We start from the raw sequence: 13884 nt of genomic DNA on the forward strand, positions 1-13884 counted from the left end.
GTGCTTTTTCCCTATAAGGATGCAGTGTTTATCAGTATAGACTAAATTGCAGCTGATTAACATACTGACCTTGAAAAATATTGAAGGAGGGTTCGGATTTATAAGAACCAAACATACGTCCCTGAGGTCTGAAATGTTAGGTACAGACGGTTCATTAACCAACTGAGCCATCTCACTACCCTCTGTATTCTCTAAAACCAATTTAGCTAAATAGGTGCTGCTGCAAGAGGTATAACGTGTTTCATCTTCAGTTCAGAACCACTTTAATCGTATAACAAAGGGAATAAATATTCAATGCACAAAGTGTCTGAGCAAACATTGTGTATGGGTTTAAATACAGGTAAACCACAGGCTAAGAGGAGTTTGACGTATATATGCAATTTACCATAACTTTTCAGAGGCATTCTTCAAAGCAGACACTTTTACTGTTTAGCAATACATTCTTTCCCCCTTGCCTATACTATATCCACTCCTTTGATCTCTTTTCATGGACATCCCACCATATTCTTCTTTTGTTTGGTAGGTGTCCATAAAACTTCTAGTGAGCAGTAGACCATTAAGCAATGCATCTACGTTCACTGGGAACAGGATTCTTGCAGACAGAGAACTCTTGATGGCAGGTCTAACTGACAAATGATAGGAGAGGTGACAAATTCTGGTAAACAGAAACATGAAGCAAACTCCAGAGGGTTTTAGTGTAAATCACGGTTTTGTTTAATACAATAGAAAAACACGAATGCTTTAACACATTGGACTACCTTCTCAAAAAGAGAAATTGGGACGGTGCACTATTTTTTTGTTTTACCATATGTTTATATTGCCCCAAAGCTGAGAGACCAATGACCTAAACAATACCAGTTCATTTCAAAGGTCACATTACACTCATCTGAGATAAAGAAAGGCAAACGTCTTCATTCAAAGGTGATCTGATTAGCTCATGTTTCAGGTGACTGCCTGTTCCTTTACATCTGACCTCTCTGACAAAAGTGTCTAACTTCACAAGATCGATATTGAGATCCACCACATTTAAGCCATGTCAGTGGTAATCCTGTTTTACAAATCTCATCTCTATATCTAAACTCCTAGGTTTCCGATCGTAAGACTATTATACTCCAAATAGTAAAAAACTAAATATTATAAGGGTAGGGTCTAGAACTGCAAAATAAGAATAAACTAAACTTACTGAGTAATTATCGGTAAGAAAATACATTGTTAATCTTTCTAATACTATATTCTGTTTGATACCATACAAGCAGCTTACATCCTATTCATTTATTTTTTATGTCAAATATTTGTCTAGCACAGAATGAAGTGCTTTAGAGATTACTTTGTTACATTTTCATAACAGACACAATGTATTCAGAGCAAACAAAAATATAGTCTGCAAGATGGGTGTATGATGTAAAAAGAGGGCAATTCTTACGTAAAGTGATAGATATTGAGCAATCATTTTAGTATGAAAGTGTAAGGATAAACAGAGCGGAAAAAAAACATACAAAAATGTATAATGTTCCATGAACGTAATTTTAATCAGAAAATCACAGCAGGAAGATCAACACTTGAACCCAACAGAATGCAAGTCTCAAACTAGAGGTTCAAAACATCAGAAAAACAACCACAAAATACAGATATAAAAATAGTTTCTGAGAGACACCCTGCTCTGTAATTATATGTGTCAACGACGTTGACGATGTAACATTAGCTTATCCAGATCTTTGATGCGTACGCGTAGAAAAAATAACCCATTAATGTATTCCATTCCTCAATATCAACAAAATGATTTGATGACCATTTGACAAAATACCATTCAGATAGCTAACAAAATGAAACTGTGCGTATAAACTAAACAGAGACACCAATGCAAATTCAGCAATTTATGGGAGATGCAATTACATTGTAATTAAAGGGACACTAAGCACCAGTGGCGGAAATAAAGTAGGTAGGGCCCTGGTGCAAGATTTTGTTTTGGGCCCATCCTTGCAGAGCTGTGTTTGTGTTTAAATGTAAGCATGTTTTGTGTGTAGTTTTGGCATTTGAATGCAGTTGCATGTTTGTATGTACTGTTGCTCTTTGACAGCAGTGGTGTACTTGTGTTTAGCGTTTGTGTTTGTATGTAGAGAAGGTGTCTGATTGCTGAGATGTATGCACATATATTGCCCCGCACATGCACACATAGGTACACACACTCTGACATACACACATGTACACACTGAAACATACATACAGATAACACATACACACACACTGAAACATAGATACATATACACAAAGATAACACATTCACACACAGATAATACACAATTTACTTATTTTTAGCCACCTTTTTGGTGCAGGAGGGTAGCTTCCCTGGGCTCCAATTGTATTTGGCAGAGTCTAATGGGAGTCTGGTCCAGGCTGTCCCTCTGCTCTATTGTCCTTCCCTCTCGTGGCTCATTGGTAAGCTATGAGGAAGTGACTTGTACCGGGCCTCTGATCTTGCGGCTATTGGGGTGGAGTCAGTGCAGAGGGACCTCAGCACTGTAAACAGTCACAACCCAGCTCCCGAGACTGAGGAACGTTTAAGCAATTGGAGAGAAAAAAGGGAGCCGCAGGCCACATAAATCACACGTTATATCAAACTGACTCCATATGTATGTATCAATGAGAGTTTGCATGTTATTGATATTATTGAGTGTGTTTATGCATCAGTGAGTGTTTGTATGTGTAACACTGCATGTGTGTGAGTATATGTGTCAATGTCGGTAGCAAAATGAGTCTATATGTTTGTGCTTTACGGTGGGTTGCTGGGTTTGTATCTATTTGTGAGTTTACAGAAGCAGGGCCCCAATATGGCTTCCTGCCTATGGCCCTGGCCAATCTTAATTTTGAACCGAGTGTTACCGGCAACAAAGTAGCCAAAATATTTGCAGGGGGGGGGGGGGGCATTAATTTAGCTTTTAGCATTATGCAAAATAAATACTTGCAACAAAATAAGCAATGCATGCGGTTAGAATGTCACATTATAAACGCAGTAATATTTCACAGGTAATGCAGCAAAGTTGCCGATAGCCACGTAAATCCAGGTGGTAAAAGATGGGGTCTGGAATTACTGAGGATTATGGGTAAGTCAGTACTCGCAGGAGGAATAGAAAAACGGTTTGTAAAGCTGCCTGCTATCTTGAATGAGTGGATGGTTATAGTTAATCTAAAGCTGTTCAATACAAATCTGTTAAAAACAAAAACAAACATGCAATAGGTGTTTTTTCATTCAAAATAAAAATTGAAAGGAAAATTAACATTTAGTTAAAACAAAAATACAAAGAAATCAGCTGGTAAAAGTGGTCAGAATTCCAATAAAATTAGCATCTTAATGCCTCTAGATTCCATAAAGTCACAAATATCGTTTAACCTTGTATGGCAAACTTTCTGTATAAGAGATTTTGAAATAAAGTGTAAAAAAAATAAATCACTGGCTTTAGTTTGTGAAAAATATCTCTGAACTCTGAATATATTCTCTTCTGCATAAACGTGTAACGCTTTTTCCATTGTCATAACATTAAAAAAAAAAAAAAATCCTCAGACGGAAGTTTAAAGAAATATTCTAATATGAAATGATGTTTATTATTCAATATTGTACACCATACATTGGATGTTTCAGTAGTATTTTAAGGCTTTAAACATTGGGCACAGGGTATTGGCCAAAAGCTTCTGCTCACAGGCAAATCTGTCTCTGTCAGGTGCAGGTAACTCGCTCCTTACCACCTGCTCATCAACTTTGATTTTCATGGTCCTTAGCTTGAAGTATGGTCATGGGAACCATGTTCGCCAGCCAGCAATAAAATGTTGTTATTTAAATAACCGAGAATGAAAGGTAAATGTTCAAATCTAAATACAATGTAAGGTAACGTTCATAGGTACTGTCATTCATTTAGCATAATTAGTTCCTTTGTACAAAAGTTACAAAAAAGCAGGTGCGTTGTCAGAAAATGGCAAAATGTGAAAACATAGTTAAAACTTACTATGTCATGTCCCTTGCGTCAAGCCTGCCCACTTTATCTGTGTTGATAAAGGGCTTGGAGCCATAAGGATCAAGGATACTGGGCAGGATATTTTATACTGAAAATACTGCCCCATCTGAAGAGCAATAGAATTAATATGAACAGTCACCAGCCCCTTGCAATGATCGCAGTCCAATCACAAAATCTGTATACTCACAGGGCCATTTATTAAGGTAAGAATTTAAAGTGAATTGCAAATGTAATGCCCTAATAGCAGAACTGGTAACATTCTCTAAGCTATGTTACTTTTTCCTTAACTTTGAAACTCACTTTTAATTCTCACGTTAGTAAATAGCCTTGCCAGTAGCATTATGGGATTGTGATGTGAGCCTCATACAATGTGCAAAGGGGTTCATATATCTAATTGATATTTGATGATGGCATATAGGTATAGGCTACAATTATCAATATGAAATAACAGTTTATCTATATGTTTGCTTAGAATTTGGCTAGCAGACTGCAGAGATGAAAGGTTATGTTTATAGAGAGGCCATCACTTGCATGACAATTGCTCTTTTAAGAAGATAACAATTGAACATTGCAGTAACGGACCTTTATCTCTATGCAGAGTACCGTGGTGACCCTACTGGCATTGTAGTAAGAGGTCTATTCTAGAAGGTGGTGAAACAAGAGTCAGGGTTGCTGAAGTCCAGAACGTGCAGTGATGAAGCCAGGGCGGCGTACAGGTGAGTGGTGCTGAATCGGAGACAATACACAGGGCTACTTGTGGGAGACGACAAAGAAAATGACTGAAAGAGAAAAGAGAAAAACACAAAATTTCCACAAAACCATCAAATATAAATCGCATATTACATAGAATGGAATGTAAGAGGTTAATATGTAAAACTTCATTTATTGATATTTTAAACAAACGAGTAATGGCACTTCTGAACAAAGAGAATTTAAAGATGGCTGCCCCTATAAAACAAACATTTGTACAGACGAATAAATATTACTATATTGTGTTTGTATTCATTATAAAATAGTACACATGGTGGCTATAGTACATGTAATAACAACACATGCCATTTTTTCTTTTAATAATCTAACAGTTGGAAGCCTTAAAACCACAATTTATTTATTGACAGAATTTGGCAATACATAAATATATTTGTTTTTGATGTTTAGTTGCCATACTGCAAGCTCTTTACACCAGAAGCTGCTATCAATACGGGGGACTAGGCTGAGGTATGTGTCCTGAGCTCTGCGGTTTTAGTAAAAGGGCCTAATATAATTCTGGCTTTAGTTACAGTCATTCAGAAAGTATTCAAACCCTTTTATTTTTTTATGTTGCAGCCGTATGCTACAATTGTTATTACTTCTGTTTTCACATCAGTCTCCTCTCAATACCTGAAAAACTCAAAAACCAAGCCACGAGGTCAAAGGAGCAGCATGCAGAGCTCCAGCAAGGATCTGGGGAAGTCTAAAAACATCAAAAAACATTTTGCCGCATTGACAGTTCCCACGAGCACATTGGTCTCTGTGATTCTTAAATGAAAGAAGTTTGGAAACCAGGACTCTTCCTAGAGCTGGTCGCCCGGCTAAACTGGGCATTCCTGGCAGAAAATTCTAAAAGAGAAGGCTAAATTTGAATGTGGAAGCCAATTTCGGGTAAATGTTTTCAAATAGGACAATATAAATGGGGTAAAATGAGCACCTTTAATAAATGCTAGAGAAAATAAAGAACCATTAGAAAAAAGATGTAGAAAACAATCTCATTAACAGGACAGGACAAAGAACAAAAAAATATCACATATTGAGACTACAGGAATGGGGATTTCTCTACAGAAAACTAGATTTTACCATGGCCGTCTGTTTCAAAATAGAAGCTACAACGAAGACACATACTTGTAAACAGTGGTTCATCCTTTTGTCCCACAACCGTACAACACCATAGTAGGAAGATCCACTGGCTATCATGTAGTTCCCATCACTTTGCATGCAGTACAGGGCACTGTCATGAGGCTCTTCCCACTCCTTCACACACCGCCTAGAAAACAAGAATTAATAATGAGAATTAATTGGGGAATTTAAAAAGAAACTCTATTATAAGAATACAAATGGCGTATGTTAAAATAGTAACAGATGTTGCAAATACTAAACCACATTATCCTTTTAGTGTATCCATCATGACATCTCAATTCCAAACCTCGCAGCAATCAGGAGGGAGAATCGGGACAAGATGGACAGGGCACTGAGAAGGCATCCCCAGTGACACAACCTACATCACTAGCAATGCCCATAATGACCAGAAAAGGGGCAGGTGCTTGCCACTGACAGGGTGCCTGGCCAGCCCCCAGCTTTCAGGACCATGCAGGGAGCTCTGCTGAAACTCTGTCTGAATTGTCCACAGATTCCGGTGGGACATTAGGAAACTAAAGCAGGAGAATCAGGATATGCCAACGAAATCAGGACGGTCCTGGATTGTGGGGAAGGCTCCAATCTACAATAGTCCCAGGTAAACTCTAGGTAGGCTAATTTGTCTCTTTAAATGGAAACTCCAGACACCAGAACAACAGCAATGCAATCAATCAGGCATCATGCAGAAGACATCCAGATTTTTCCAGTGATGATAAATCAAGATTTGCTGCATCCCCCACTCCCTCATTTCTGAATCCAAAGTGGATTTTCTCACGCTAGCCCTCTGTCATCCATTCTTCAAGTTTAATCATGCCACCTTTTTGTAGCAAATGTTGTCTTATTTAAAAATCTTCCACTTTGTTTAATCCCTTAATGTAAGCTAAACATTTTACCACGTCTCGTCTGGACTGCTCTTTTCCTAGGTGTACACATTAAGGTGTCAAGGCCTTTCTTGGAGTGGTTTCTTAGGAGAAGGATGATGTAAGATCCACAGGGAGTTGATCCAGGGTCGGGATGTCTGCAGCGCGGTTATATTATTCCGCAGTATGTAGATAAGCTGATGTAGAACTCATTTGCACTCAACAAGCTGCACCATTAAATCACTTAATGGTTACAGATAGTGTTCTAAGATGGGAGGGCTGCCTAGAAAGACATTGAAGCAATCAAAATACGCTGGGAATAATGTCTAAATGTTATTTTCAAACCGTTCCTCGAGTTTTAACATATACATTTGTTTGATAATTTTTTATCTTTGAATACTCCTAAACACATTTTTAAAAATCCATGTAAGATTATAAATCTAGATTATAAATCATTTGCTATATAAATCTATCGATCGATAACAGCAAAGCTTTGCATGCACTATATAAATCCCTAAAGCAGAAACTGTATATCATTTATTAACTTTTCTTAACTGAAATGACTATTGAACATCTTTACCAAAATCTGGCTATATGCAATGGCAAATGAGAAACGAAGACGCATTAAGTATATGCACAAATCTAGATATAAGGGGGAGGGCCCCCCACAAACATGTCCATAGGCAGGTAAGAGTCAAACAGGGAAGGCTAGGACAAGCTAAAAGCACATCCAGATGTACAGGGTACGCTTCTCCCCAATATGGAGCTGTGTGTCCATGTTATTGTGCTGATAAAGGACGTCAATAATGCAGCACACAAACCATGCAGGGAGGAGCATTCTCTGTGGGCACAAAGGGACAAAGCACGAGTTTATTAGTGTTGCCCCAAAGTAATCTGTCATAATGTTATATGCATACTTACATTCACTATAGCACTGTAGTGGTTATGGTGACAGGATTGCCAGGCTTAGACAGAGAGTAACTGGCTCTTTATTGGAAGTTGTGGAGCCAAGGAGTGAAACTGGACAGAAACTGATTTGACTACTTACAATAGGAGAGGGTGTGGGAGTGGGGGAAGGAGAGCACCACAGCATTCTTGGCACCATAACTACTACAGCACACTAAAGTGGTTATGGTGCTTGGAGTGATCCTTTAAATTATGCTATGGACTAAAATCCAATATAAACAATGCTGGCATATTAGAAATTGATGTATAATGGTAAATGAAATGAAGAAGTGTATAAACTGTACTGAACATTGTGTAGAACTGACAAGCAACTGCAAATGTTAGGCCAAAATAGGTCAGCCTGAGATTATTTTCCCGTTTTCATACTTTTGCCTAAAATCTGCAGTTCCCTTCCACAATCTTCACAATTTCCAATAACCCTGAAAACCTTCAATTTGTATCTGCTCAGGATCAATATTCTTTTTTGGAAAAAAAAATGATTCAAGAGCAAGATATGATTAGGTAAATGTACATAGCAAATTCTGGACTTTGCTTATAAAAAAATGTAGTTTAAAATCACTATGCTTAAGAAAAAGAAGTACCGTAAATAAAATTGTATTGTTCAGGGCATATGTTTGCAGACTCATTTTAAATGTTGCATATGCATGTGTTGCAACCAGATGTCAGATTCATGTTCTAAAGATAAGGGGCAAGTAGAAATACTTCATGACAGACTCATTATTCAACATACAAGAGAATTACCATGGCTGTTGAAAGAAAGTATCTACAACACGTTGTTTAGACAAGAACTTTAGAGGGAGGGAGAGGTAAAGTGAAGAAGGTTGTAGGTGCATGACAAAGCCCTCCAGGAGAAGTGGTACAGATTCTTACAGTGGGATAATTTAACAAGTCTTGGGATCGACATATTGTGCTCAGTAATAACACCTGTGTGCTTTCAAGACAGGAAACGGAGACTAAATGGGTCAATCAGCGTTTATCTAGCATCAATAATTTATGTTTCTTTTTATTAAATGCAACCCAACCGATGAGATTAAAATGGACTGGCAGCGTTGATCTTGGAAAGTGAATCGAGGAAGGGGAGAAGGTGGCAAAGAAACAGAGTGAAAGTGAAGAGAGGTGTAGGAGCGCAGCATACACTTGTACTGAGTGAAATACACTTGTGAGCTGCTTCGGTTTACAAATAACTTCAAGGTCAGCAGTAGCTGGAAGTGAGTCTGACCCGACCATTCTCTAATTGATCATGGAGACAGGGCCAAAGATAACTCAGATTGTTCCATTTAATATGTGCCATTCGGGAAATAGACTACGTACCACGAAGAAAAGATCTTCTTTAGTTACGCATTCACCCCCCTCCCTCGTTCTTCAGGTCAAAAAGGCTTAACTACAGGAAATCCCTAAATGCCCCTTAGTGTCCTGTTCAATAATATTTTCAGTGGTTTCTCCTTGTTCAATAAAGAGATCTCTATTTACCAGCGGTTAGACTACTCAACAGAAAGGTCATGAACCATTTATCTAGAGAGAAAACAGCTGTATTATTCCAATCAGTAATGGGACTGTATTAACTAATTATATTATTATATGTACTAATAGAAATATGTATTCCTGACCATGTAGTGTTACAAAAACTATGTAGCCCCCCCCCTTACCCTCCTAAATAAAATTGTATCTTTATTCCAGTCTGCTGGTTCTGGCTCTGCTCCTGATCTACCTGCTTGGCTGACATAATCAGAAGTGATGATCTTAGCAAATCACAATGATTTCCTATAAGAAAGCATTGGATTGGCTAAGATTGTCAATTCAGATGATCTCAGCCAAGGGGACGGGCCAAGGGGCTGAGCCAAACGCAGCCCTGGCCAATCAGCATCTCCTTATAGAGATGCATTGAATCAATGCATCTATACGAGGAAAGATCAGTGTCTCCTAGCAGAGGGTGGAGACAGTGAATGTCAGTCACACTGTGAAGCACTGGCCCAGGAACTACCTCTAGTAGCCATCTGAGGAGTGGCTATTTCTACTTCTTTCTATTTATCTATATCTATCTATCTAATTCTTTCTATCTATCCATATCTATCTATTTCTATCTATTCCTTTCATCCATATACATCCCCAAATCCATCATCCATATCATCCATTCACTCCCATCATCCACATCCATCCCCAAATCCATCCACTCCCATCATCCATTCACTCCCATCATCCACATCCATCCCCAAATCCATCCACTCCCATCATCCATATCATCCATTCACTCCCATCATCCACACCCATCATCCATATCATCCATCCACTCCCATCATCCATATCATCCATCCACTCCCATCATCCATATCATACAATAAGGGGGGGACCTACTGTCGCCCCCACCCCTGAGCCGGTGGGTGGGGGCCCTAAAACTAACAATAGGGGGGGGACCTACTGTCCCCCCCCCCGGCCCCACCCCTGAGCGGTGGGTGGGGGCCCTAAAATTAACAATAGGGGGGGGAACTACTGTCCCCCCCCCGGCCCCACCCCTGAGCGGTGGGTGGGGGCCCTAAAATTAACAATAAGGGGGGGGACCTACTGTCCCCCCCCGGCCCCCACCCCTGAGCCGGTGGGTGGGGGCCCTAAAACTAACAATAGGGGGGAGACCTACTGTCCCCCCCCCTCCCCCACCCCTGAGCCGGTGGGTGGGGGCCCTAAAATTAACAATAGGGGGGGGAACTACTGTCCCCCCGGCCCGCACCCCTGAGCGGTGGGTGGGGGCCCTAAAATTAATAAGGGGGGGGACCTACTGTCCCCCCCCCGGCGCCCACCCCTGAGCGGCGGCCCTAAAACTAACAATAAGGAGGGGGACCTACTGTCCCCCCCCCCGGCCCCCGCCCCTGAGCAGCGGGTGGGGGCCCTAAAACTAAAAATAAGGGGGGGGACAGTAGTTCCCATCATCCACTCCCATCATCCATTCACTCCCATCATCCACATCCATCCCCAAATCCATCCACTCCCATCATCCACATCCATCCACTCCCATCATCCATATCATACAATAAGGGGGGGGGGGGACCTACTGACCCCCCGGCCCCCACCCCTGAGCGGTGGGTGGGGGCCCTAAAATTAACAATAAGGGGGGGACCTACTGCCCCCCCCCGGCCCCCACCCCTGAGCCGGTGGGTGGGGGCCCTAAAACTAACAATAAGGGGGGGACCTACTGTCCCCCCCCCCCCCCCCGGCCCCACCCCTGAGCGGTGGGTGGGGGCCCTAAAATTAACAATAAGGGGGGGGGACATACTGCCCCCCCCCCCCTGAACAGCCTCAGCACACAAAGCGCGTTCACAGTGCTTTGTGTGCTGATAGCCCGTCTGAAGTATTCACCCATGCGTGAATACGTCAGACGTGAATGAGGCCTTTTTAGGACCTCTGAACTCGGAAGTCCCTCTGGTGGCCGTCTGATTGACTGCAACAAGAGGTGTTCCAAGCTTCCAATGTAAACACTGCATTTTCTCAGAACATACAGTGCTTACAAGAAAAAGGCTGCAGGGAGCTGTAGCACTCACCTGAACAACCTCATTAAGCTGAAGTTGTCCAGGTGACTTTAGTGTCCCTTTAATATTTGGGATGCTAGGTACTATGGAAATACAGGATACAAGTCTTTTCTTTTGTGAATCGTAAATTAGTGTTCAATGAGAGGTTCACTTTAAAACCAGGATCATACACTTGCTTTGCGCAGGCGTTTTTTCACTAACTAATTTTTCCAGAAAATTATTAATTAAAAGTCAACTTTAAAGTGGAAATTCAGCTGATACACTGGAATAAAAATATACTTAATGTGTGCAAAATTTAATTAAAAGTGCTTTAAATGTAAGCATTGAGGCTAGGGTTGTCACAGTTGTGTTTCAACCAAACATGTTTTTAATAATAATAATAATAATAATAATTTGAGGTTGTTCTGTGAAAGCAAAACCTAGATTTTACTATGATCAGCCCTGAAATTTGGCTTCAAGTTCTTCACATACCATGGACGTTGTCTGAAAGAACATTCGTGCCATTACAGGTATTGTACCTAATTCAGAAATCTAGGTGACTCGTACTTGGACTGACCTGTGGCCCAAAAGACCACAAAGGCAGAAAAACAATGCTCAGAAGTCAGGCTCTTGATGATTTTGCTGAAATAATGCGACAGGTTACTCTAAGCCACTTCACAGTTATTGAGTGTGATTTGTCAGATTACTGCTGAGTGTACCGCCATGATTCACTAGTTAAAATAAGTCTATTTATTTTACTTGTGCTGCCTTCAGGTTCTACGTCATCCGTAACGGATTAGGATTAAGATATAGAACACATCTTGCTCAGAAAAGAGATTTTTCTAAGTCTGCCAAGTAGCGCTCCAACAGATCTGGTTTTCCCTCCCCAGGCTCTTAGGAGTATTATTTAGGTTAGGACCTCCACACTACGAAGACAAGGTAAGTCAGGTTCAATTACTGAGTTTCTTGTTAGAGTCAAAATGCAGACATGCAGCAAAACTCAATCAGGGTTAGTGAATTCAAAGAGATTTTCAAATATTTTGGTCAAAATAGCATTCTCCAAGAAATGTGTTTTAAATTTGGTTATTAAGTGTTCTTGTATAGCAAGACCACTTAATGTTATCTCACATATATATTATTATTCTTATTATAGCCAAATTTGCCACCCTAACTCCTCCCACAGTTTTTACACTACATAGACAAAAATATACCAAAACGTGCGGATTGTTCCCGATTGGTGTGCTATTACTTTGTGGAACGTTTCGCCGAATGGTTCACGGAATATCGTCATTCTCGAGGCGAAATTGGTCCCATAGGAATGAATGGCAAAATGTTCAAAGCTAGAGTGGGAGCTGGCAAAAGCTGAAAAATCAGGACAGGATTTCTAAACTGCCACCACTCCCTCATTTTCAAGCCCACCTACACAAATCGTATATCAAAACATTCAGCTATTCCTGCTGTCACTAAAAATGTCCACGGCTAAGCCATAGTCCGAATAGTTTTCACAATATGACCATTTGTTTGCAACTCACGCCGTCCATTGACATTCATTGAAACTCCACTTTGCAAAGCTCACATTTGAAGGGCAATTTCTAAACTGCGACTGTGCCTTCATTTTTAATACTTCAGAGACATACTATACATCAAAATGTAGGTCTGGGTCTTGTGATTCTCACAATATGACAATGTGATTTTCTTCGCTGTAGGATGTATAGTTTTTAAAATACGACCGTTTGAAGATGGCAACCGCCAAAATCCTCTGACCTGTGCCAGGCTGGAGCAGCACGTGATGTCATAGACAGGGCCTTTTGCACCTGCTAATGTTTTTATAAATGTATGTTTTAACGTAACTGTGAAGCACTTTGGGCAACAACGTTGCAATTAAATAATAACAGTTACTCCGCCCACAACAGTTGTAGACTACTGGTGGAGGCAAGAACACTTAACACAATTTCCCTAGAAATTGTAGCATTTCTAGTTGTCGGTTACAATTTTTAATTCACACTGAATTCTACAACTTTCCCTTTAGTAACCATGTCTAAAGCAGAAGGCACAATGTATAATCATCATGTTGCAATGGGTCCAGTTCTCCCAGCTTTGTGACCGTTCATATTATAAATGCAGCTCTCTATTGACCTGTAATACCATTTATTGTCTTATTTATTTATGCATTAGATACATATTATTCCACATCAGCCAGGTCACCGTGCACTCACATTTCTGCTTGGCTGCCTACGGTCTTTTTGCTAGCTAACAGGACACAGCACAAGCTGTCTAAGCATCATGGGAAATGTCACCCATTAATAAATGTTGTCCCATGGGTTCCCATCTCTAGGACATACACTTTCTAAATTAAGGATAATATTTGTTGAACACCTTCACGATTATATAGAATTACATTTAAAGACATGTTCTAAAAATCCCATGAGCTATGCTCAAATAACTGATAGAAGCACTAGTTAAACTGATACAATTTATCCAAAGTAATCTATAAAATTACAGATTAGTGTCCTGCTGAAGTATGCATTAATAAATTAGAATACGGAAGTATCCCTTTCATGATTCTGACATCTTGTCTCGCTCAATAAATGAAATGCATGAAGATTATTTAGTAATCTGAAGAGCAGACCACAACTGAAAGATAATCGATCGTAAGCAGGGCCA

The 13884-nt window shown here is 40.1% G+C and overlaps 1 protein-coding gene across 1 annotated transcript in view; it reads right to left on the minus strand.

Moving 5' to 3' along the window:
• Positions 1-3566: 3566 nt before the first annotated feature.
• The window catches only part of FBXW4 (F-box and WD repeat domain containing 4), a 150290-nt gene continuing 139972 nt past the window's right edge, over positions 3567-13884 (minus strand). Inside the window, exons 8-9 of the mRNA XM_063433570.1 lie at positions 5886-6027; positions 3567-4786 (exon numbers count right to left, since the gene is read on the minus strand). Coding sequence (XP_063289640.1) covers positions 4649-4786; positions 5886-6027 — 280 coding nt within the window. The 3' untranslated portion in view covers positions 3567-4648. The remainder of the gene's footprint in view (positions 4787-5885; positions 6028-13884) is intronic.

This window comes from Pelobates fuscus, chromosome 10, assembly GCF_036172605.1.
Source record: "Pelobates fuscus isolate aPelFus1 chromosome 10, aPelFus1.pri, whole genome shotgun sequence".
In the NCBI taxonomy this organism is placed as follows: Eukaryota; Metazoa; Chordata; class Amphibia; order Anura; family Pelobatidae; genus Pelobates; species Pelobates fuscus.